This window comes from Canis lupus, chromosome 8 (genome assembly GCF_011100685.1).
Source record: "Canis lupus familiaris isolate Mischka breed German Shepherd chromosome 8, alternate assembly UU_Cfam_GSD_1.0, whole genome shotgun sequence".
NCBI lineage: Eukaryota > Metazoa > Chordata > Mammalia > Carnivora > Canidae > Canis > Canis lupus.
Genome location: NC_049229.1, coordinates 48,252,254 through 48,279,768, shown reverse-complemented (window position 1 = coordinate 48,279,768; position 27,515 = coordinate 48,252,254). Strand labels below are relative to the sequence as shown.

The window sequence follows — 27,515 nt, the reverse complement described above, 5'->3', positions numbered from 1 at the left end:
TCAAGCAATCTAACAAGTAATAAATAAGATCCCAAGCATATAGTTTTACTGTGGGAATGCAAGGAAGATGGTTTCAGAGGTAACCAACTGAATCATATTGTTCCTAATAGATATATTTACATCAGAACGTACTTCTAGGTCCACAGAATTTAGAAAACACGCCCATGTGCACATGCACACAACACACACAATACTGAAGCATTTACCATCCTAGAACTTATGAAGGCCCTCAGAAAGAAGGTATCATAGTTAAGAAAAAAGTGCTAAGTCGGGGACCAGGAAACCCAAGTTTTAGTCTTGTTCTGCCATCAAATAACTATGGGATTTTGAGCAAATAATTTGTCTTTCAGACTCAGAAACTTCATCTCTAAAGTGAAGGGATTTGACAGGAATGAGTCCTAAGGTCTTTTCAACCTCTTCTCTAAATATCAAGAGTTTCAAACTGGCAGCCTTCAAGTCTGAAATGGCAGGCAAACTGTGCATGCCAAAGCATTTGCAAAAAGCCCCCCAACCAATCAAATCAAAACCAAAATAAGTTCCTAGTGCTCAATGATTTCACACATAAAAACCCAGATTTTTCATTTTTCTTGAAAAGCCAGAAAATCTGGCAACAAGAACCCACTTCCCCACATAGCCACAATCTGCTGTGGCTTTGCAGGTGTTGTTTCCCCTTTAACCGGACCTACCTTGTTCTCCAGTTTGCCAGTCTCCACCCTCTGACTCACTCCTTTTTTTACCTGTCCAACTCTGAATAAGTGAAGTGTGTGACTACTGCCACGCTCATGGGAGACATCCCCTCTATTCACTCAAGAGATAACATGAACCATGCACCAAGCTAGCTAGATGCTGTAAAAGAAACAAACATTAGACATACCCAAGAATTAGAACTCACCATCAGAAATGATAGGTATGAGAGAAATTCCAAGTTATGGTGGAAGAGATTACTTTAATTCTTTAAATATAGGAGAAGGATCTGCAATCTAGATCAATACTGTCAAAAACAAGAATTTGGTAGAAAGTGCAAGCTTCTTAAATAGAAGACTCAAAGTCTTTCCCTTTATAATAAATTGTTAAATTTGTCTACAAGCTCCTCATAGGATCACAAATGCAAGGTCCTGCTGGCAGGCAGACGGCTGTGCATTAACTGCAGAAGCTCCGCCTCACTCAAGAGGATGCTCATTGACCATGGTCTAACATGAAAGCAATGGAGCCTGAGAATGGAATCAGATCAATCATTGTGCATAAATATCCAGGTACAGAGGACGGTGGTCTAAGGATTTAACATTCATTCACGTGTAGACCAGGGACTCATCAGAGTCTCTGGCCCTCTAAGATGCATCATGATTCTTTGCTTTGTCAGAATCCTATTATGTAAGATTTACCAGGAAACAAGATCTGCCTTTGTCATTTCATTACGGCATCTCTCTTAATAGTTCACCCCTGTGACATGCTGGCTCTAAAGTGCCTATCATCCCCCTGAGAATATGTAAAGGATGCCATTGGTACTGTTCCTTCATTGTTAAAACTCAGGTAAGCATAGGGAGTGGCAGAGTGATGATGATATATAAAATTCAAAATTTGTAAGAACAGAAGACAGCATGGATATCCATCAACAGAAACCTGGTACATTAAATCACAGTAACGACATACAATATTCTGCAGCTGTAAAAGGAAAAAAGGATGGAATGCCACTGAGCAATACAAAGGAACAAAGCACTGATACACATAACAACGTGAATGAATGCCAGAGAATTATGCCAAGTTAAAAAAAAAAAAAGCCAAGAATCCAGTCCCAAAAGTTTACATCTTAAATGATTTCATTTATATCACATTCTTTAAATGATATAATTATAGAAACAGAGAACAGATTAATGATTGCCAGGGGTTAGACATGGGGGTATGAGGAAGATGGGGGTGGATACACCAACCTACACATGTAATAAAACTGTATAGAAATATACCTACACAATATATATTCCATGCCATGAAAAGAACAGAAATATAAATGAAGCGGTTGCTTAAAATTTTTCAGTAAAGCTCCTTAAAATACAAAGGTACCTTTGGAAAATTAAGGAGGGGGGAAGGAAGGAGGGAGGGAAGGAGGGAGAGAGAGAGAGAATGGAGGAGGAAGAAAGAGAAGTTAGAAAGGGGAGAAGAGAGAGAAAAAGAGGGGGAATGAGAATGTTCTGTATACAATCTGAACGACTTCCAAGACCATTAAAAAGAAAAAACAAAAATAAGATGGTTTGTGTAGCACTCTACCATTTGAGTACACAAAAACAAAAATGTTAATACTTAATGCTTATCCATAGAATTTTTCTAAAAGGAAACAAAATTAACAGGCAACACTGGTCACTTCTATAGATGGGATGTGGGAGGCTGAGGTCGTTGAGATGGAAGGGAGACTTTAATACATATGCCCTTGAACCTTCTGAATTTTATACCACATGCATGCATTACTTATGCATAAAATTACCATTTTCTTTTTGAATATATGCAAGTCAAAGCAAATCCACAATTCAGTACCTTTACCTTTGTACACACCTGTGGTCTGGCAACTGTTGTTAATACTTATCCTCTCTGGGTATTTAGTAGTTAGCCTTTGCGCCTAAGCCTCTTAAGGCTCCTTACAGGTTCTGAAGATTAGTTTCACCACTTACCTGAAAATGCTTCTCAATGATTACTCTTCCAACACACACACACACAAACTGTACTGTTTCATATGGCATACCTCAGTCTATAGTAGCTGACTACAAACGATGATGATTATCTTTAAGCCAAGTGAAAATTTCAGATTTCAAAAGCAAAAAGAGGAACAAATAAAAAAGTAATAATGACAATGATGACGGCTACCACCAGTTTTTTACCTTTTACTCTGTGCTCAGTACTGGGCCAAGCAGCTTACAAACATCCTCTCAATTCACTCCTCCCAGCAACCTGTGCTAGCTAGGTAAGTTTTGTTATGTTCACTTTATAGATGAGGAAATGGAAGCCCAGATAAGTTAAATGATTTGCTTAAGGTCACATAACTTCTGAGAGAGGAACTTGAACTTGTACCAGTAAAATTCATCTCTGTTTTGGTAGCTCTAAGCTGTATTTAAAATAGCCATACAGTCTCTTTGTAGCCGACGACTTGTTGCTTTTACAGTCCTAACAGTATGCCAGGCTCTAGATACCAACATTACCTTTAAAATACCTGCAACTTGCACAGTCAGCAGGATAAAATACTTAACATAAAAGCTGAGGCACCTCCAAAGTATGAAAACCTAGGTTGAAATTTTAGTCAATCCAATTCAGAATTTTATACGTGGTTTGCCCAAACAACAACCAGAATTCTTTCACAAAGGAAAGAAATCCAACCAGAAAATTTAAGATTTTTGTCTGTCAGTAAACTTCTGAATTAATCATTGATATCAAAATCAAGTATAACTTCTTGAAAATTATGTGAATCGTGTCAACAAACAGATTACTGTGTATAACTGATGGCTTTTGATCCCTGTAATCAATCACAATGTGTTCTGAATATGCCAACTTAACCCTAAATAAATGATTTCTAAATAGAAAAAATTTCTGCATCTCATCAAGCAGAGCTGAATCACCAAAGTGAGAGTTTTCATTTAGTTTAAGAGATCTGAAACATTAAAGATACCAAGAACTTTCCCCAACATCAGATTATTTTTGTATCAAGACACAACACAGGATTTTAAATCAACTTCATACGATTATAATAAAAAACGTAAAACACATACCAAGCAGTTTTTTGAGATGATAAAGAAAACAATGTTAATAAAACAACAGTAAAATGCTAGCAAATAAATGGAACCCAAGTTTGGTTTTCTGTATTCCAAGGATATCTCAATAAATTTAAAGTATCTATGTTATCAAGGCATTTTTTACTCACACCAAATTTCTCCAAGATATTCTTGGGCTTTCTAATTCTATTCTGCATCTAGTGAGAATGCAAATTCAAGAATTTTTTACCAGTCTCATTAGATTAGTAAAGTTGAATACTAACTGACAGTCTCTATTATTTTATTTTTGGGGCCTAATCTTTTTTTTTTTTCATTATTCTCTTTCATTGAGGTTGTTAGGCCAAGTTCCTAAAGCAGCCAACATTCTATGTCCATCTCCTAAGGTCATGTTATTCTGTATATTCTGAAAACCAGCAGAGGCCATTTCTGACTCTGTTCTCTTCCCTATCCCCTTTGGTATAAGATCAGAGACACAAAGGCATGGCTGCAAGGCAAAAATATGGTGGGTTTAAAGTGATTACCACTTATTTCACTGGCATTCTGAATACTGTTAGAACATAAAAAGGTTAAGAAAACTAAAGTAAAACATCCTTTATGAGAGCATATATGCTTCCATTGTCTTCTGAACTAGAGAACACACTCTGGAAATACTGTTTTTGATAAGAACAGACATTTGGTAGATTCACGTGCGTCTCTGTACAAACAAGAATTCTATTGGTTATCCTGTGATGTACCTTCACTCATAAAGGTGGCTGAGAAAGATGGGTACATAGAAGTGTACTGTCGGCCAAGAAGCAACCAAAGTAGCTTGTTAAATACTACAAACAGTGGAAGTCATCCAATGTGGCAAATTATACATTCAGTATTGACTTGTTAATGATCTTAAAGCCTCTTACATATAAACATTCAGAACTTCAGGGAAGACAGAAGAACAGAAAGTTGTCAGGATTCCCATTAAATTCATCTTCAGTACTATAATTTCACATTCTTGAACCCAAAGCAATACAATTTGAGTGCTAATAAATATCATTTCTGGTTACACAATATTTAATGTAGGTCATAAAATTAAAAGGTTTTTGTCTGTAGCCCAAAAGTGTATATTTCAAAATAGTTAAGCCTTTCATGAACATATTTACAAATTGCTGAGTTGGATTACAAAGTGGAAATGGTGTTTGAGGAAGAAGGCTCCTTTCTGTCTTCTCTCATGCTACAAAATGTTTTTTTCTTTGCAGATTGGAAAAGGGAAAAGTGTTTTTTTTGCTTTTAAATTGGAGTATTTGGGTTTTAGCTCTGTGCATTTCTAGGTTCCACCTGGTACTATCCACAAGAGAAGAAAATCTGTGCAGAAGGCCATGCTTTCCAGTAATGAGCAATCTGGCAAGAATCTGAAAACTTGACAGGCTTAGAGGGTGCCTGCCAGAAGGCTGCACATCTCCGTACTCATCCTTCCCTGTCATCTTGATGAAAACATCAATGATTCAAGTTTAGCAATAAGGCAACAAGCTCCTGAGTTCTATGGAGTACATCAGTTCTGCCCACCAGGAATCAAAGCCAGATGAGGGAAAAATCAAATTATAACATAGCATGAAAGGAGAAAGTGAAAAGAGGGAGGAACAGCAAGAGGATCAAAAAAATAAGACAATAAAACACCATGCTACAGAACTGATGTGCTCCAGAGAACTGATGAATATTTGCAATTGTCTATACTAGTCTTCATGCTGCAAAGACAGAGAATGAAATCAGCTCTCAAACAAAGATCAGTGCACCTTCCTTGTGTTTACAATATGTGCTATGGAATCACTGAGCTACATAATATTCAATGGGAAAAAGGCTTTGGGATGTTCGGCTAGCATGTAATTAGAACACATCATATTAAAAAAGTAATAAAAAATAAAATTAAGAAAACAAGAGAAAGGGGCCCATGCTGTATAGCCCATGAATACTCATCGGCTTTATCATGAAAGTTTATTGTTTTTAATCCTAGTACAATCAGCTACCAGTTACATACAGTAAAAAACAAAAACAGCCACAAAGCAATGATGATAGAGATAGTCTGTGACATTGTACAGTGGAGGAAATATTTTCTGTTGGAATCCTCCAGCAGACCCCCACATGGTTTCAGCAGTTAAGCTATCACTCCCTCCCTCCCCAAAATAGTTAAAAAGAAAAATTAATGTCTTGCTTGGGTACAGCAAGATTCTAATACCTCTTGGGGACACTGGAGAACTTTAAAAAACTAAAGTGGTAGAAACAAAACAAAAACTGAAACGTGGAAGGCAAGGTGACACACAACGAAGCTCCATGAGGCTGTGGCTTCAGAATCACCTCAAAGCGAACCACCTGAAAGGAAAAGAAAAGGCTGTCAAGCCACGAAACAGCAGGCAGAAAGTTCAATAGACTTTAGTATCTCATCATTCTACTCCTTCTCAAATCGAAAGAATCCAAGCTTTTCTCAAGTCTTGTATAAAGTGAGCCAGGTTGCAGAAAACTGCTCCCTTTTCCAACACCCTCATTGTATATACTGGCAACTAGCACATACTTACTCTTCTAAGAACCAGAAAATACAAGAAGAGAAGCCTTTTTAGTAAAGCATGCTGTCTCCTTTATCTCAAACCCTTCAAAACAACCACACAGTAGGCTATTTACGTGACTGTGCAAACTTACCTTAGAGGAATTAATGACTCCGCTCAAAAACGAAGTCTCATATATATTTGGTTCGATTGAGGGCTTTTTCAGCCAGGTGACCACTTTCATCTGTGATCTTCTCCCAATCAGTCTGTCCGACCACAAAACCTATGGCCCTTTTCCTATCTGCATCCTTCTTTTCTTCCAGGTCTGCCCATCTCACCTAAAAAGAACACAGCATTAGGCTGGGCTTTAGGAAAAATAAATACATAAAGAGCTCTTCATTCTCTTGGTAGTCTAAGGGATATTTAAAACAAAGAGATAAAAACATTAGGAATTAACTGCAGAGAAGTGGAGAAAGCCATGTATCTTAAGTTCCAGAAAGAAAATTCTCTAGCCAGTCACCAAGTCCTAAACCCTTCCAACTCCTGAACAGTTCAGCTCTCAGCTCTCGGCTCAGTCCCCCATCTCTTCTGTCCCTCCTTTCTGGTTTACTGATCTTATTTTTCCTTTTGCCTAGTCTTCCTACCTTTTACATGCTCACTCCCTCCGATCCATTCTGCCAGTGATCCCCAAATACAGACAGTTGTGACTATCACCTGCTTTAAATCCTTCCCTCGCCTAAAGAATAAAATCCAAGCACACAGCTCCCTTTGGATCTGGCCTGTCTGCTCTCCAGTGGCATTTCTGGGCAGTGACTACAGCCTTTTATATAAGCAGTACAAAATTATTTCTAGCTCTCAGAGCACATTGGACCATTTCCCATCTCTGTAACCTGGCATATACTAGTCTCCTTCCTGAAATGTCTTTGCCCTAACCTTGTCCACCTGCCATGAGTTTAGTCATCAACCCTTGCTTTATCTTTCTTGTCTTTGCCAAATAATTAATTAATCATTGCTTCTTTAGAGCTACTTCTAGATCTTGAGGTTTACTTTTGAACTTTTACACTATATTGCTATGATCTATTACAGACTTATCTTCCCTAACAGACTATAAATACCCTAGATTAACAGACTTTCTTAGAAAATAGGAAGCAGGTATTACTATTTTCATTCATAAGATAAAGAGATGGACTCAACTGCTATCATTTACAGAAAGATTTATTTTTTTTTAAATATTTTATTTATTTATGACAGAGAGAGAGAGAGAGAGAGAGAGAGAGAGGCAGAGACACAGGCAGAGGGAGAAGCAGGCTCCATGCACCGGGAGCCCGATGTGGGATTTGATCCCGGGTCTCCAGGATCACGCCCTGGGCCAAAGGCAGGCGCCAAACCGCTGCGCCACCCAGGGATCCCCATTTACAGAAAGATTTAAACTACAAATACATAAACTGGATATTTCCCATTGGCAGGTATTCTGATAGTTTAAAAACGTAAGCAGATACATTTTGAATTTTAATAATATATCAAGTATAGATTCTTATATTAACAATTAAAAAACAAGCAGATAAATCAAATTCTGCAAAAGCTGAAATACTTAAGGAGAAACTATGAAACTGGGGACACAGCACCAAAGTCTGTAGAAACTGTATTTTTTAAAAAGATTGTTTAGTTGAGAGAGACAAAGAGAGTGAGAGTGTACAAGTGGGAGGGGCAGGAAAGGGAGAGAGAATTTCAAGCTGACTCCACACCAAGCATGGAGCCTGACATGGGGGGCTTGATCTCACGACCCTGACATCACAACCTGAGCTGAAACCAAGAGTTGGATGCTTAACTGACCGTGTCACCCAGAAGCCCCCAAGACTGTATATAAATTTAGCTTGTGATTTATTATCTGTTGCAAGGAAAGAAAACGAGAGCATGCATACTCCATGCTGTTCACACCAGACATAGAAATGCATTACTGCTCTTAGAGGTACACTGACCTTTCCTATTACCATTTACAGGACTGGTAATGAAATGACTAGGCTTCTCCAAATAGCAACCACTTGACCAAAGAGAAGATACATAGTAATGGCAGTGGGGAAAAATTGATAACACCCAATTCTTTTTATTTTTTTAAGATTTTATTTATTTATTCATGATACAGAAAGAGAGGCAGAGACATAGGCAGAGGAAGAAGCAGGCTCCTTGTGGGAACCTCGGAATCATGACCTGAGTTAAAGGTGGATGCTCAACCACTGAGCCACCTAGGTATCCCATACCCAACTCTTTTTATTTTTTTATTTATTTTATTTTATTTTATTATTATTATTTTTTTATTTATGATAGTCACAGAGAAAGAAAGAGAGAGAGGCAGAGACATAGGCAGAGGGAGAAGCAGGCTCCATGCACCGGGAGCCCGACGTGGGATTCGATCCTGGGTCTTCAGGATCGCATCCTGGGCCAAAGGCAGGCGCCAAACCGCTGCGCCACCCAGGGATCCCCCCAACTCTTTTTAAAGTAGATTTTTAGTGTGTAGAAAACCTAAATTTCCTTCATGGACTTTAGAAAAAAAAAAAAAGCCTAAATAATGTGAGCTTTTGTATACAGAGATCTCTGGTCTTTCTGCTATGTATTTATGCTGATTGTATTTATTTTGATAGATTCATCTACTCTCTCAATTTCCCTTGGGATCAAGGGGACACACTTTAGCAAAAGATGATTATGGTTAAGGAGGATGAAGGATGGAGAAATGGACAGACTGTGGTCACTGAAGAAAAAAACAGCACGTCCTTGGCACAGAGTTAAACACACTGGTCAATTTCACTTTGAATAAACTAAGAGCTAACTTTTAAGTCTGCAGCTTAAATTAAGTCTTTAAACTCAGATAAAATAAAGAACATAGGATTAGAAGAAAAATATGTAATTATGTTTTAAATAAGCAATATGTTTCAGCACAAATACAGTTTTATGTTGAAATTATTTTATTTATTTATTTTTAAAAGATTTTATTTATTTATTCATGAGAGACAGAGAGAGAGAGGCAAAGACATAGGCAGAGGAAGAAGCAGACTTCCTGAGGGGAGCCCGATGCATGACTTGATCTCAGGACTCTGGGATTACACCCTGGGCTGAAGGCCAGCTCAGCCACTGAGCCCACCCAGGCGCATTAGAAAAGGCCATCTGTCTTTCTTTTTAAATTTAAATTCAATTTGCCAACATATAGTGCTCATCCCATCAAGTGCCTGCCACCCAGTTACCCCATCCCCCCACTTTCCTCCCCTTCTGCCCTTTGTTTCCCAGAGTTAGGAGTCTCTTATGGTTGGTCTTCCTCTCTAATTTTTCCCCATTCAGTTTCCCTCCATTCCCTTATTGTCCCTTCAGCATGGAGTTTTAAAGGTCAGCAGGTTGGCTGGGAGAGACGTAAGAGAATTGCCCTGCTCTTGGAGAGAAGACAGGCAAATATAGAGCGTGGAAACAGCAATCTGAAGAATGCCTGTGGCATACAGTAGGGAAGTTATTTGCTCATCTTGGAGCACATCCCAGAGAGACAGCATTCACAGAAAGAGACCCCTCTAGGAACAAAGGACCTGGCCAATGCCACTTCCCTCACCTTACCCCTCAGCATAACCACAGGACTACCTGTGGGAACCAGTGCAGCACCAACACTAACGACCTAACTTGCCTAAACCAAGACCTGCCCCCTGTGCTCTTGCGGAACTGCCTCTCCCACTCATACTTGCCTTAGCCTCAGTAAGGCAGGACTCCTCTCTCAGAAGACTGAAGCAAACACTTGCTCACGTTGCATCTCCCGATGTGGGAGTTTTATGGAGCCTCAGTTCTGGCAGTGGTGGCAAGAGGTCTCATTTCACAATCAGACCAGAGCACATCTATTTAAAACGCACCACATTCAGGCCAGGGACCAAACACTGCCCACAACTGGCAAAGAGCCTCTGCAGATAGCTGGCCTGAAGGATAAAATGGCCAGAACAAAAGAGCAAAGCCTACAGAGCATTCACTGGTCACACTTTCAGAAGCATGAGGCCCTGGGGAACAGGGGATACCATATGGCAGGGCACTACAGGACCTTTTTTTCATAAAGTCATTACCCTCAAGAATGAGAGATGTAGCCAACTTTCCTAACACAGAGAAAGAGGCAGAGACTCAGACAAAATGAGAAGTCAGAGAAATTTATTCCAAATGAAAGAACAAGAATATGGCCAGAAGAGATCTAAGCAAAACAGATATAAGTAACATGCCTGATAAAGAATTTAAAGCAATGATCATAAGGATACTAACTGGACTTGAGAAAAGAATAGAGGATATCAGTGAGACGTTAACAGAGAGAAGGAATAAAACAGCAGAGAGAAAGGGTACAATAAATGAAATGAGAAATATGCTTGAGGGAATGAACAGCAGGATGGAAGAAGCAGAATAAATTAGTGACCTAAGGAGACAGAGTAATGGAAAGTAATCAGACTGAACAAAAGAGAACAAAGAATTAAGCAAAATAAGCATAGCCTTAGGGAACTCAGTGACTCTATCAAATGTAATGACATTCTTATTATAGGAGTCCCAGAAGAAGAGAGATAATTTATTTGAAGAGTAGCAGCTGAAAACTTCCCTAACCTAGGGAAGGAAACAGATATCCAGATCCAGGAAGCACAAAGAACTCCCATCAAAATCAACAAAAGCAGATCCACACCAAGACATGTTGTAATTAAATTGGCAAAATATAGTAATAAAGAAAAAGTCTTAAAAGGAGCAAGACAAAAGAAGGCAGTAACTTACAAGGGAAAACTCAGAAGGCCAGCAGAAGATTTTTCAGCAGAAACTTTCCAAGCCTGAAGGTAGCACTACATGGGAAAACTCTGCAGTCAAGAATACACTATCCAGCAAGGCTATCATTCAGGGAAAAAAAGGACAAAGAGTTTTCCAAACAAACAAAAACAAGGGAATTCATTATCATTATACTAGCCCTGCAAGAAATATTAAAGGGGATTCTGAGTGTAAAGGAGAGACCAAAAGTGACAGTATAAAGGTAGAAGCATGAAAGCAATAAAAATGAGTACTTCTATAAAAAAAAATCAGTCAAGGAACTCACAAAAGGATGTAAAATAAGACAACATATATTTAAAATGTGGGGAGAAGAGAAAAAAATGGGTTCAAACTTAAATGACCATCAATTTAATATAAACCACATGCAGAAGAGGTTATAAATAAACCTAATGGTAACTACATATCAAAACTATCAATAAATATGCAAAGAATGAAGAGGAAGAAGTCAACTGTATCACTAAAGAATTTTAGCAAATCATGGAAGAGAGAAAGACAAGAAAGGATCAGAGAAAAAAATCTCCAGAAACAGGGATCCCTGGGTGGCGCAGCGGTTTGGCGCCTGCCTTTGGCCCAGGGCGCGATCCTGGAGACCCAGGATCGAATCCCACATCAGGCTCCCGGTGCATGGAGCCTGCTTCTCCCTCTGCCTGTGTCTCTGCCTCTCTTTCTCTCTGTGTGACTATCATAAATAAATAAAAATTAAAAAAAAAAAAAAAAACTCCAGAAACAACCGCAAAACAAACAGTAAATAAACATTTATCAATAATTACTCTGAATGTAAATGTACTCAATGCTCCAATCAAAAAACATATGGTGATGGAATGGATAGAAAAAATGATGGGGCAGCCCAGGTAGCTCAGTGGTTTAGTGCTGCCTTTGGCCCAGGCTGTGGTCCTGGAGACCTGGGATCAAATCCCACGTTGGGCTTCCTGAATGGAGCCTGCTTCTCCCTCTGCCTGTGTCTTTGCCTCTCTCTCTCTCTCTCTCTCTCCCCCTCTGTGTGTGTCTCTCATGAATAAATATATAAAATATTTAAAAAAAGAAAAGAAAAAATGAGACCCATCTATATGCTGCCTACAAGACACTCAATTTAGACCTAAAGACACCTGCAGATTGAAAGTGGGGGATGGAGAAATATCTATCACACAAATGGATGTCAAAAGAAAGCCAGAGTAGCAAGACTTAAAATGGACAAAACAGACTTTGAAACAAAGACAGTAAAAAGAGACAAAGAAGGACATAATATAATAATAAGGGGACAATCCAACAAGAAGATGTAACAACTGTAAATATTTATGCTCCCAAAAGGGGAGCATCTAAATACAAAAAAACAGTTAATGACAAACCTAAAGATCAGAAGAGATCACATATTTAGTCCACAAAACAAGCCTCAACAAATTCAAGATCAAAGTTATACCATGCATTTTTTAAAAAGATTTTTATTTATTTATTCATGAGAGACACAGAGAGAGGCAGAGACAAAGGCAGAGGGAGGAGAAGCAGGCTCCATGCAGGAGCCCAACGTGGGACTCGATCTCAGAACTCCTGGGATGTCCTGAGCTGGAGGCAGATCCTCAACCACTGAACCACCCAGGTGTCCCTACCATGCACCTTTTTTGACCACAATGCTATGAAACTAAAAGTCAACCACAAGAAAAAAATCTGGAAAGAGCACAAATATATGGAAGTTAAATAACATGCTACTAAACAATGAATGGGTCAACCAGAAAATAAAAGAAAAAAATTTAAAATGTACAGGGAAACAAATGAAAATGAAAATATAACAGTCCAAAACCTCTGGGATACAGCAAAAAATGGTTCTAAGAAGGAAGTATATAGCAATACAGGCCTACTTGAAGAAACAAGAAAAATCTCAAAAAAAACCCCTAACCTGACACCTAAAGGAGCTAGGAAAAAAACAAAAACAACAACAACAAAAAAAATCTAAAGCTAGAAGAAGAAAGGAAATAATAAAGATTAGAGTAGAAATAAATGATATAGAAACTAAAAAAACAATAGAACAAGACCAATGAAACCAGGAGCTGGTTCAATATCAATATCAATAAAATTGATAAAACTCTAACCAGACTTACCAAGAAAAAACAAGAATGGATTCAAATAAATAAAATCACAAACGAGAGAGGAGAAATAACAACCAACACCACAGAAATACAATTTCAAGCGAATATTATGAAAAACTATATGCCAACAAATTAGACAACCTAGAAGAAGTGGATAAATTCTTAGATAATATAAACTACCAAAACTGAAACCGGAAGAAGTAGAAAATTTGAACAGACGGATAATTCCAAAGAAATGGAATCAGTAATCAAAAAGCTTCCAATGAACAAAAGTCCATGACCAGATAGCTTAATAGATGGATTCTACCAAACTATTTAAACAATAGTTAGTAGCTATTTTTGAACTATTCTAAAAAATAGAAAAAGAAAACTTACAAATTCATTCTATGAGGCAGCATTATTCTGATAACAAAACTAGAGAAAGACACCACTAAAAAGGAGAACTAAATAAATAAATAAATAAAAAGGAGAACTACAGGCCAAGATTCCTGATGAACACAGATGCAAAAATTCTCAATAAAATACTAGCAAACTGAATCTAACAACACATTAAAAAAATCATTCACCATGATCAAGTGGGATTTATACCTGGGTTGCCAGGGTTGGTTCAGTATTTGAAAATCAATCAATGTCACATCAATAAGAAAAAGGATAAGATACATATGATCATTTCAATAGGTGCTGAAAAAGCATTTCACAAAGTACAACACCCATTTATGAAAACAACCTTCAACAAAGTAGCTTTAGAGGTAACATACCTCAACATAATAAAGGCTATATATGAAAAACCCACAGCCAGTATCATCCTTAATGGGAAAAAATGGAGAGCTTTTTTTTCCTAAGGTCAGAAACAAGACAAGGGTATTCACTCTCACTTTTATTCAACATAATATTGAAGTCCTAGCCACAGCAATCAGACAACAAAAATAAATAAAGAGCATCTAAATCAGTAAGCAAGCAGTAAAACTTTCTCTTTTTGCAGACAACATGATACTACATAAAGAAAACCTGAAAGACTCCACCAAAAAAACCTGCTAAACGATTTTAGTAAAGTCACAGGATACAAAATCAATGTGCAGAAATCTGTTACATTTCTATACACCAAAAATGAAGCTGCGGAAAAATAAATTAAGAAAGCAATTCCATTTACAACTGCACCCAAAATGATGATACCTAGGAATAAACCTAACCAAAGAAGTAAAAGACTTGTACTCTGAAAACTGTAACTGGTAAAAGAAACTGAAGATGACAAAAAGAAATGGGAAAACATTCCATTCTCATGGGTTGAAAGAACAGATCTTGTTAAAATGTCTATACTACCCAATCTATACATTTAATGCAATCTCTATCAAAATGTCAACAGAATTTTTCACAGAATTAGAACAACATTCTAAAATTTGTATGGAACCACAAAAGATCCCAAATAGCCAAAGCAATCCTGAAAAGGCAAAGCAAAGCTGGAGGCATCATAATTCCAGACTTCAAGTTACATTAAAGCTGCAGTAATCAAAACACTACAGTACTAACACAAAAATAAACACACAGATCAATGGGACAGAATAGAAAACCCAGAAATGAACCCACAATTATATGGTCAATTAATCTTCGACAAAGTAGGAAAGAATATCTAAGGGGAAAAAGACAGTCTCTTCAACAAATGGTGTTGGGAAAAATGGACAGCAGTAAAAGAAACTAAATCATATTTCATAAACAAAAATAAATTCAAAATGGGTTAAAGATCTAAATGTGAGGGACACTTGGGTGGCTCAGCGGTTGAGTATCTGCCTTCACCTCAGGGCAAGATCCCAGGGTCCTGGGATAGAGTCCCACACATCAGGCTCCCTGCAGGGAGCCTGCTTTTGCAGGCATCCTGCTTCTCCCTCTCCCTATGTCTCCACCTCTCCTTGTGTCTCTCATGGATAAATAAATAAATAAAATCTTAAAAAAAAAAAAAGATCTAAATGTGAGACCTGAAACCATAAAAATCCTAGAGGAAAACACAGGTACTAACTTCTATGACATAGGCTGTAGCAACCTCTTGCTATGCTTACTGAGGCAAGGGAAACAGAAGCAAAAATAAACTATTGGAATTACACTAAAATAAAAAGTTTCTGCACAGCAAAGGAAACAATCAACAAAACTAAAAGACAACCTATGAAATGGGAGAAGATATTTGCAAGTGACATATCCAGTAAAGGGTTAATATCCAAAATATATAAAGAATTTATAAAACTCAACGCCCAAAAAACAAATAATCCAATTAAAACATGGGCAGAACTTACGAACAGACATTTCTCCAAAGATGTAGAGATGGCTAAAAGACACATGAAAAGATGCTCATCATCACTTATCATCAGGGAAATGCAAATCAAAACTATAATTAGATATCACCTCATACCTGTCAGAATGGCTAAAATCAACAGCACAAGAAACAGCAGGTGTTGGCAAGGAGCTGGAGTAAAAGGAACACTCGTACAGTGTTGGTGGGCATGCAAACTGGTGCAACCACTGTGAAAAACAGTATGGTGGTTCCTCAAAAAAGTTAAAAATAGAACTACCCTACAATCCAGCAGTCACACTACTGGGTAATTACCCAGAGAACACAAAAATACTAATTCAAAGGGATACAAGCACTCCTATATTTATAACAGCATTATTTATAATAATCAGATTATGGAAGCAGCCTAAGTGTCCAACGATTAAGTGGACACTTAATCGTTGAGTGGATAAAGATGTGGGAGTGTATGTACGTAAATGTGTATATGTGTGTATTATATAAAATGTGAAGTAAGTCAGTTGGAGAAAGACAAATATCATATACTTTTATTCATATGTGGAATTGAAGAAACAAATGATCAAAAGGGAAAAAAAGAGACAAATCAAGAAATAGACTCTTAGAGTGCCTGGGTGGCTCAGTCAGTTGGATACATGACTCTTGGTTTTGGCTCAGATCATGATCTCATGGGTCTTGAGATCGAGCTCTGTGTCGGGCTCTGCGCTTAGCAGAGTCTGCTTGAGATTTTCTCCCTCCTCTTCTGCCCCTCCCCCTGCTCATGCTCTCTCTTTCTCAAATAAATAAATAAATAAAATCTTAAAAAAAAAGATTCTTTTTTTTAAAAAAGATTTTATTTATTTATTCATGAGAGACAGAGAGAGAGAGAGAGAGGCAGAGACACAGGCAGAGGGAGAAGCAGGCTCCATGCAGTGACTTGATCCCGGGTCTCCAGGATCATGCCCTGGGCTGAAGGCAGTGCTAAACCGCTGAGCCACCCAGGCTGCCCAAGAAACAGATTCTTAAGTATTAAGGACAAAGTGATGGTCACCAGAGGGGAGGTGGGGGAACAGGATGGGAGAAATAGGCAACGGGGAGGATTAAGGAGTGCACTTCTCATGATGAGCACCTGGTGTATGAAGTACTGAATCACTATATTGGACACCTAAAACTAATATAACACTGTATGTTAACTAACTGTAATTAAAATAAAAACTTAAAAAAGAACTACGATGTACACAGCTTAATTTTTGTCTACCCAGCTTACAAAGTAAATTACAAGGGATCACATACTCTGTAGATTAATAGGTATTCAACTAAAAATAAACCAGAGAAAATGTTTTTCATTTGAGATTATTCGTTGTTACTGAACTACACCAAATTATTATTCCCTAGGAAGAGCTATTTCTATTTTTTATTGCCCCAACCTTAAAACTGGAATAGGAAGAATCGACACAAGTAGTATCTGAGTGGAGCTAGGCACTAATCTAGAAGGCCCCTAATCTCCCTTTGCCCTCCTCTCAAGCTACATGGACAAGGGTGGGTCTAGGGACTATGTGAAGTATTTAAAAGAGCTTTGAAAACTGGGATTCTTCATAATGTTATCCAATGTAATGAAGTGTTACTGGCAATTTTACCCTCTTACAATAAATACTCTTAATATTAAAAGTACTGAAGAAACTCATAATAAGGAAATGATGTGTAAAGATAAATGATACAGAGCCTCATCTTAATTAAGGAAATGCAAACTGAGATACCATTTTTGTTTTACCAGATTGTCAAAAGGTTAAAAGTTTGGTAATAGCACCTTTAGTGCAAGTGTGGAAAAACAGGCATTTAGTTACATGTGGCTGTATAAACAGCTGTAACCTTTTGGGTAAAAAGCTCACAGTATTTGTCAAAATGATAAATCATATTCTATAAGATTGCAGCTTTTATGTTAACTATTTAACCAAGGGATATGCTTTCAAAATGATGCCAAGAACATATGCACCATGACTTTCGCCCTAGTATTTATATTAATAACGCAGAGAAGACAGCCTAAGTATTCACCAGTAAGGGACTAGATAAATAACTGTACAACCAATGGCATATTAGGCAGTTATTTAAAAAGACTGGTACGTCTGTATATACTTATACAGAAAGACCAAGACAAATTAGCTAGAAAAGGCTTATCCAGATCATATATAATATGACCCTTTTTTTTTTTTTTTTTGCTTCATTATCTTGTTTTAAAGGATACACAAAGATCACTTTTCCTGATTTTGATGTCTATGTGGAAGGGCTATACAACGTTCTGGTTATATTTCTCTGTTCCTTTTCACAGCAAAACTTCATCAAAAAGTTGTCTCCATCTGCTGTTCTATATTTCATTTCTTATTACTTTGTTTGCTCCCAACTGGCTTGTGCCCTTCAACTCTAAAACTCAACTGATTATTGATCAATCACCAATGATCTCCAAGTTGCCAAATCTAATCTAATAGCCATTTCTCTGCTCCCAATTTACTTGCATTCTCTGTATCATTTAACAATTGACTACTCTTTACTTCTTGAAACATTTACCTCTACCTGAATTTCTAAATTTTGGAGTCTTGCGTCTTAGTATCATTTCTAATGTAAATGGTCCCTCACTGACCTTCTCATTGTTTAGTCTCAAACTAGACTCCTCCAATTTTTTCTGAGTCAGTAAATGGCACCACACATGTGGAGTGCTTATGGCCAAAACCCTGAAGATTCATTTTTGATTCATTCCATCCACTCCTGGACCCTCTAAATCTAATCCACTAAAAAGTCCCACAGATTCCTGGGGCACCTGGGTGGCTCAGTCAGTTAAGTGTCCCACTCTTGATTTCGGCTCATGTTATGATCTCAGGGTAGTGAGATTGAGCCCTGAGTCGGGCTCTGTGCTCAGCAGGGAGTCTGCTTGAGATCTCTCTTTGCCCCTCCTCCTGCCCTGTGCTTACTCTCTCTCTCACATAAATAAATACATCTTAAAAAAAAAAAAAAAAAGACATTCCATAGATTCTCTTCAATACTCTACTTTGCACCTGGCTATTCTGCCCCATGATGAAACAGTACAAGTGGCAACTTAAAACTCCGTTCAGGTTGACAGCATGCTAGCCATGATATTCTTTTTTTTTTTTTTTTTTTTAAGATTTTATTTATTTATTCATGAGAGACAGAGAGAGAGAGAAGCAGAGACACAGGCAGAGGGAGAAGCAGGCTCCATGCAGGGAGCCTGATGTGGGACTTGATCCTGGGTCTCCAGGATCATGCCCTGCGCAGAAGGCAGGCGCTAAACCGCTGAGCCACCCAGGGATTCCCTAGCCATGAGATTCTGTTCTCCATTTTTTAAATTATCTATACATTTTAATCTGATAATTTATATGGTCTGACTCCTTTTTTGATTTGTAATATGATACAGTATAAACTAAATCACTCTAAAAATACCATTCATGTTCTTATCTGCCTATAACTTTCTAAAACCAGATGGCTAAAGAAGCCCTTTATCTACTGGCAATTACTGACAAAGTCTCTTACCCTCTTCTTCCCAGGTTCAGAGGCACGAGTGTCATAATCATCAGGGAGCTGTAGGTAATCTTCCATTCTGCTGGCAATTGCCTCCCAGTCACGTTTCCTTTTAGTACCAGTTCTCAAGCCATCCAACTTGTCTGAGGGACAAACACAGAGCCGCAGCATTAAGGAAGAGTGTGAGTTTGCACACAACACACAAACAAAGGAAAAGAAGTCTGGAACACTGTCAGAGGGCACATCCACATTTTTGAGAGCAGCATCACTTGCAGATCGAAACTATCTTCTTGGTTGAGATAGTATCAAGTTCTGTGCAATTTCCATTGTTTATTTGGTGTTCATACTGGCAGGCATTACATTACAATGTTGGTTTAAGGCACAAATACAGGCAGAGCAAGAAAAGTCACTTGTCTCCTGGCCTCCCACCCCCAAATCACACTTCAGCTCTCATGTTCTGAAGGAAAATGCGAAGACGGGTTTTTCTAAAAACTACTTCTTCCACTCTTTTTCTTTAACACAATATTAACATCACCCATTTGATTTGCAATCATGTGTGATACTGTGTCATATGAAAGGTAGGCAGTACCAACAACTTAATGAACCAAGCTAATATTTAAAAAGGTTTTACATTAACAGTTCCTTGGGATTTTGACCACTGTGTGAGGATTCGCCATAAGTTAAGGTTTCTGAGTAAACCGTACAAATCACCACATTCTTTGGTTATACTACGAAGTTCTACTGACCATTCTGAGGCTAAAAGCTAGCCAGTGAAAGTGACCAGACCTAAATTTTCTTTCTGAATCCTCAATCTGAGAGGGCTAGGCTTTCCAAGGGCCCCAAATCGTAACCAATTAAATGAACAGAGATTGCAGATTCAGAAATTATAAGACATGAGTTTAGGTGTCTTCAAGAACACATGATGAAAATGTGCAGTCATTTTTATTGGTCGTTAATACTGATTTTTAATTCTCTATTTTTATTCTCATGTGAAATATGAGTTACACTGAAGCACTAAATTATTGAATCATCTGTGATTATATACACACACTTATTAAGCAAGTCAATAAAAGAAAAGCTAAAAATGTCAGAAATACACAACAACCACACTTCATTAAACTCCATAAAGGGTGCAGAGTGCATATAATAAAAATCTGTTAGGCACCAAGTTGGAGAGAAATTGATATGAAAAGAAAAGTACAATGGAAGCAGTGGCAGGAGAGAGGGTGAGTTTATGCTTCAAATGTAAAAGATTCACACACAGCTAACTGTACCACACCAAACAGGCTTAAAAAAAACCAGTAAGATTTCGCATACTTGGCAAAATTTTTATTTCCTAAAACCCTCCCCCATAAAAGCAATAGTATTGAAAAATCTGCAAGGCACACTACAACACTTTACAAAACTCAATAAATTTTTATCATATCACTTTGGAAAAATTTTTAACATGGAAGAGTTCAATAGAAACAGTTGCCTAATCTCTGTAAACCACATGCTGTACCAAATGGCTTTATCTTTGTGTGTATGACAGGCCGTATTATACAGATTCTTAAAGAAGTGATCCCTTGATTGCATAGGGACACAGATGATGGTATTAGAAAACCAATGAAGTCCCACAAACAATAAAACTGTTCTAGTTCAACAGTATACAGTATTACTAGAAGAGTAGGAAGCTCTAACACACTTATTAAATAAACCTCAAGGGATTTCCAAACTTAAGATCAACTTTGACATTAACATACTTCAAAGGAAAAAAATTCATATCTGAACTCCAAGAATAGAGCATAGCCAAGGCAGCAATGCAGAAGGGCAAGTATGAAAACTGCAAGAACTTTTCCTCAAACACTGGGTATGTGACAGGAGTCCCATATTTGCAACATGGAAGATCAGAAGAACATGTACTTCTAGTCTGAACACCCTTGTTTGTAATGTTTAATTTGAAATTTCATTGTACACAGCATGTTTAAAGCTTCCTTCTTGGGGCTGAAGAAAGGTTCATACCTCTTCCACATGGCATCCTGGAAACCCAAACACACAGATGTATGGCATAAGGTGAGGGAAGAGGAATCTGGGGTGTTAATTACAGAAGGCGGCTGGTATTCCATACACCCACACTAATGATTTTCAGAGGTTTGAATTTCAAAAGATGAGGTTTTAAGATGAAGATGAAGGTTTAAATATCCAACTTGGCAGGTCACAGAATTTCCCACATCTTCAGAACAGTAAATATTATTATAGCACAACAGAAAATTTTTGAATTTTTATGCATTTTCTAAACATAAATGGTGTTTCTGAAAATCTGTTCATGGTAAACATATAAGGGTTACGTGCCTATATGAATAATAACTTCATTCCAACTGTGAAGAGATGAAATTGCCTGACATGTAGAAGGCCAATATACAATAACCAATAATCAGAGACGAATGACAGATGAGAAAAGCAAAGTACTTGGTATGGAGAAATCTAAATTAGGATAGCAGTCTCAAACCTTCTTTTGGTTTCTCAAATTGTGAGAATTTCTCACGATTTGAGAAACCAAAATCGTATCATCAGAATTTAAGTAGCTTCAATACTGAAACCCAGCGTCTGATGTGGCATGTAACACCTACCCTAGTATTAGGGTGCCTGTGTCCCAGCTGAAAAGGAGCCAGTCAGGGGCAACTGAAATGGGCCACAGGCAGTCTTTAACAACTCCACAGCACCCATGCCAGATGTATTTCAGGCCAGTTTTCAATCTCTCTAAAATTACACCACTTCCAATTTAACACTCAAACATTGGCTGAAGTGCATACTGTACTTAATGAACATAGATCAAGAATCTGCAATGGGATTTAACCAGCTGCATGAAAGGTAAATAGTACTTTCTCACTGGCAGACTCATTTGTGAATCAAAATTCCCCAGGTACACATTTAGCTCTTCTGGCTCAATGTGTGACTTAGATGAAGCTTAGTATGTTTTCATCTAGCATAATCGTGTTTCCAAAAGTAATTTAAGAATGTTGGTAAAGTACTAGAAAAATTAATTGTATTTGGTAATCAAATCTATTGAATTTGTTATCATAAGGAAAGCACCATAGACTAATTCTCAGATGAAGGGCCTTATGTTTTAGGGAAGAATCTTCTTCTCATTTGGCTCCACGGACCAATCTCAAAGAAGCAAGCACTTTCAAGAATGCTCACACTCAATTTGCCTTCCTCCACAAATAGATTAGCTCTCAAGATAACACAGTGGTGCAAGATGTCCGTCATTAAATGAAACATCACTGTCACGTATTAAAACAACAGCAGCAGTGGCAAACATGGTGGGGTTTATTTTCTAGGTTCATTACTAGACCTTCAGTGCCTTTAACTGAAATGGTTTATTTACCAAATCCATTTCTGGAATTAATTGCCTAACGCTTTAAGATGGATTGCATTTGTATAAAATGTGTTTTCTGAGAAGCAAATGGTAGACAGGACAAAATTATTTTCAGGAATCAGTACCAAGTTTAATAACATATTTTCTTGAATATTCATCACAGCTAAATTTCCTTTCTCTTTTGAAATTAGAAAGAAAAATAGAAATTGGACTGGCTCAAGTTTAAAAATTATTATTGTAGATCACATATTACACGATACCTATGAACATTACATGCTTAGCTAAAATACCGATCATTTTTATAATCCTCTTGATCTGTATTTATGATCTCTTTTTGCCCAAAAAGATAATTGCTATTTTGAGAACCAGAAGAGGGAAATGATCTTACAGTCTTACAGGTTATTCTCAAGGTACAGTGCAGAGCTTCAAACAGACTTAATCTAATATCAAAATAAGCAGATCTAAAGCATTATTATTTAAAAAGTAATTTGTGATTATTATTTTCCTACGTATTTAATGGCATTGAAACGTTTATAAATGCTTTAAAAGTTTAGAGGAAGAGATCATTGACTAAGATTTCCCAAAGAGAGAAGACCAGTTTAAGAATATGTCAGTAACCACATACAATTTTCACATGTCATACACTAGGAAAAAACCCTAGACTTTATATCAAAGCACCTATCCCTATTAATAATACAGTAATACTAAAGTTTATGGAACTACTTTACATAGGACCTAGTGGACATCAATTGCTAACATGATCAGTTGGGCAAAATAAAAGGCAGAACTTATGCAACTTATGTAAAATGTACTCCTCTTACATCAGAAACACAAAGGATCCCAAACAGTGAAGCAGCTAAATGACTCAGATGTGTTCTATAAACTTAAGATATTTAGATGGTTACTTCAGTCTTGGAGTAACAGTACGATACCAGGAAAAGAAACGCAGAGACTGACAGTTAAATTTCATACATTAGTAAGGTCAATTTTCCAGGAAGTCCTTATCTCATTTTCTTAGATTATTTATTAATACATCTTAATGTGATAAATGATTTTTTAAGCGAGGTGAAAAAAAGTTTTGCAATTATTACCATTAAATATTGGAAGAAAATCACTGGATATATATGATTTTCTGCTTGACAGACAACCTCACCATTAGGCAACTCCAACTTTTGGGTTAGATAGTAATTTTAACCAGTTTACCTTGTAATCAACCTGCCACTAAAAATAAACCTAAGGAAAGAATCTTACAAAGCAGGCTCCTTAAAAACCTCAATTACATATCTACCTCCCCCAATCCAGAAACTCTTATTTATTATATAAGAAAAATAACTGCCTTTCAATGAATGTTTGAATGTTTAAACTTCAATATTTATTATTATTACTACTCTTGTTACCCAAAATATTCATAATCAGGTTCAACTTTGGACTGCCATTAAATATTCTTTTTTTTTTTTTGCCATTAAATATTCTTTTAAAAAAGAAATCTCATCATCTCTAACATTTCTGATTAATATAACAATGGATTTTAGAAGTGACAGTATTTTATTGCTAAATTCATCATACTTCTGCTTACTCTAAAATTTTTTGAAGTGGTGGTAAAGGCAATTCTTCTAAATACCCTTCTTTCACCCTGTCACAAGATGTAACTAGTTAAACTGAAAGCTTGCTAAGGATGTATTAAGGTAGGCCAAAAATCTTGGTTTAAAGCAGAAATTTGGGGAAGTTTGTTCTTCTTAAAGCAGAAAGATCTATGACCATTACCATCAGGTATCACATATAAAAACAGGAAAAAGGAGATACCCACCTAGCTTGGCCTCAGATGTGTCCATCTCCCATTTGCTTTTCGGAATGTAACCCTAAATCGCACACAGAGAGAAGCTCGAAGGGTTAGAAAGAGACACATACATGCATATCACTGTTGAACTGGAAAAGCATTAAAACTGGGAACGGATTCAGTTTCCACTCACTAGTTATATATATATCCTTAGGGAAAACACAGTCTCATTACCTCTGAAGAAACTGAATTACCCAATTCACCAACTTCACTGCCCAGATTTCAGAGTAGTCACTTCAAAACACTATTGTGAAGGCGCTTTGAGGCAGCTACAGTTCAGGACACACAGTTGTAGTCCGAACAACAGCTGGATAGGAAATATGGTGAGGATGTACGGTGGTTACTGTGCTAGTATTAATATCATTCAGAGTAGCAGAGTAGTTATTTGTAATAACTAGCTAGCTTGTTTTCTAAGTACAACTTCGATTCTCAAGTGATAGTAGACAAAGAGTGTTCTTCAAGACAGTTACTTTATATTGCAGCGTAATTTTAAGTACTCAAAAGAAAGAAGAAAACATGGTATTGCTGAACACAACTATGAAGTTCCAACTTATTTAAAAATGACTCAACCCATTTACCGGTTAGATCTTACAAAGGCTGGTTTTTACTGAATCAGTATGAGAGCATTTCTTTTTCATCGGTTGGAACCTAGATTATTATTTCCAATGTCTTTTAAAATGACATTTTCCTATTATTCGAAAACCAGAAATCTCCACAGGCAATTTACATTTTATTTAATAAAATAACTGGGTGGTTTATTTCAAACAAAGTCCCGTAAGATTTTCAAATTTCCCAATGTACCTATTTAACTATGTAGTAATATTTTTCCACTTATTCACCTAGCAAGTGTACGGTTATGATTCCTCTTTTCCTTCATTTGGACTCTGTTGTTAGACCCTAACATACAGAACTTTAACATTAGGGCTTATTATGTAAACAGATTCATCAAAGGTGTCAGCATCTTCTTTTCAGAATTAATATCTCTACATAGAGAATATTCAAGTCCATGGAACAGACTGACACAAAGGTAGGTTGGCAAGTATGCTGAATGTATGATAACAATAGCTGCTGTGTAAGAGTACTGGAGCATCATAGTTCTTCCAGGAAACCTACAGATTTTGTACATTTCTAGTTTTTAGGCCAGACTAATTATTCACTTTCAACTTATTAGTATTTGAAGTTATAAATCATACCATCTTTCCCAAATACATTTCTACAACAAACCAAGACAAAGCTATGCTGAAGTGATGGTGCTAAAAGTACTCATGAAATTTGTACAAGTGATATCTCGAAAATCATCTGAAAACCTTAAGCATCACTAGAATAACATATTTATAAATTCTGAATCATATCTACTAGGTTCACTGAAGCACTAAAGAAAGAAAAATATCATACCAATGATCCCCAGAAGGATTCTCTTAACCAAGAAAAGTTTGGATTTCGCCCAGTTGCAGTGATCAGTACAAAGTAGAAAATGCAAAGTTTATTAAGAATTCCATTAAAATGGTCTGAATGACATGAGACTTGCTCTTAACCCTTTGGTTAAAATTCTCCAAGAATCTTTTACTCTTGGAATAGAACCCAATAGTAGAAGATCTGGATTCTGCATTTTTGAATGGGTTAAGAGAAGCTTTATAACATAAAGATAAGCAGAATGAGTATATTAATTTCCTCCTGCTGGAACCACCCTGTTCTTCCTTAAAACTGTGTATCTTCTCCCTGGTTAAAATGTTAGGCCACTTGGAAATAAAAGAGAGAGTCCAGCAGGGTAGAGTTCTATGGCTTCCTTGACATGTTTCTGATGTAATAATAGAGTATTACAGTGGTTTCACTTTTCAAAGTAAGTAGTACATTCAATTAAAAGTTCCGAACTTTGACCTACACCTAAACGAGTCAGATGTTATGAATCATAGCCTGAAATCTCCACAAAGGAAGACGGAGCTTCAGAAAGCTAACATTACAGACTTCTCACGTGATCATTTTCTAGTACACACGCTGCAAGTAGCTAAAGAGGTCATTAGCCATATTCCAGAACAGCGTGGACCTTTAAATGAACTTCCTACCTACGTTTTAAATCATATATGTCAAAAGACAACCTAATTAAGAAAAATAATTTGTTTAAAGAAAAAAACATACTGAGACTCAAATGCAATTAACTTTAAAGCTTATTTTTTAATCCGCATATGAAATCTAAGAATGTAGAGGTTGACACCATCTCTATGTACACACAGTTTCTTTCTTTTCAGAGTCCTCTATATCACACATGGGTTTGATGGGACCACTCCTTAGAGAGTCTGTATTCTCTAGGGGTAGGAATCAGGGTTCTCGCTTTGTACATTTCCAGAAGAATATGAGAAGCAGCTTTATAAAGGGCCGAAGTATTAAATAAACCAAATAATACTTTAAATTAAAAAAGCAACACTGTTTCAAGGCATTGCTAATCTCTGTGCCTCATTAGCAAACACTGAAAAGTAACATAACTCTACAGGTCGCATATTTTTCAATGACAGGGTAAGGCAAACATCTCTACAGAGGTGTGATCAAAAGCATTTACAGTAGGTACACGGGAACTTTGAACTCACACTACGGAAGCCTCTCATCAGCTTAAACAAAATGCATTGCCTACACACTCAATTCATTTTCCCCATCACTTAACAGGATAAAATGCAGAACAAATCCAGCAGTCAGTGGCAACCCTCTGCCTCCTCATTCTAGAAGTTCTTCTGCCTCAGTGACAGAACTCAATTTTGAAATCTTGTAGCAAAGAAGAGACAATTATGCATATGTTGGGTAGGTTGTACCACATATCTGCTGGAATGTAAGAATGCCCTCTCATATATCATTGATTTTCTTAAAAAGTATACTCCCCTAAAGCCACCCACAAGTAGATGAGTGAGTACAAGGGTAAGTTTCTTAGCATTCTTAAAATTTTCTTGTAACAACACAGTAGAGGGTCCTTTTGGTCAGAGGGAAAAGAAAAAGTATCCAAAAGTCTCCTTGAAGATGATTATGGAAACTTTTACCATTAAGGTGCAAATCAACAGTAGTAATCTGACCATAGATCTGAGATTAAACCCTTAAAAATTTCAATAGAGACACTTTGTTCAAAGTGGTTGGTCTGTCTCCTACCAGTTCGCTTTCCTCTTCCTCTGCATCTTTCTTTTCTTCCTTCTGTTCTTCGATATTTGCATCAAAATCTTCCATCTCTACCTACACCATCCCAATTAAAAAAAAAGAAAAAAGATGAGTTAACATTTAGGAAAATGTTGAGTCCCTCACTGAAATCTGAAATGAGCACAGTTGCCCAGAGCAAGACAGCACAAACTCACTGTTACATTCTAAGTAATTTTTAAACCCTAAAC

General features: G+C 37.1%; 1 protein-coding gene across 3 annotated transcripts in view; it reads right to left on the bottom strand.

Moving 5' to 3' along the window:
* Positions 1–5,674: 5,674 nt before the first annotated feature.
* Positions 5,675–27,515, bottom strand: part of YLPM1 (YLP motif containing 1) — a 78,940-nt gene continuing 57,099 nt past the window's right edge. For 2 of the 3 annotated variants that reach the window (XM_038545271.1, XM_038545272.1), the window contains exons 17-21: positions 27,283–27,363; positions 24,124–24,175; positions 18,971–19,101; positions 6,417–6,600; positions 5,675–6,092 (exon numbers count right to left, since the gene is read on the bottom strand). In XM_038545271.1, the coding sequence (XP_038401199.1) occupies positions 6,454–6,600; positions 18,971–19,101; positions 24,124–24,175; positions 27,283–27,363 (411 nt within the window). In that variant the 3' untranslated portion in view covers positions 5,675–6,092; positions 6,417–6,453. Of the gene's footprint in view, positions 6,093–6,416; positions 6,601–18,970; positions 19,102–24,123; positions 24,176–27,282; positions 27,364–27,515 lie in introns of those variants that run through there. The other variant, XR_005363529.1, reaches the window with a different exon arrangement.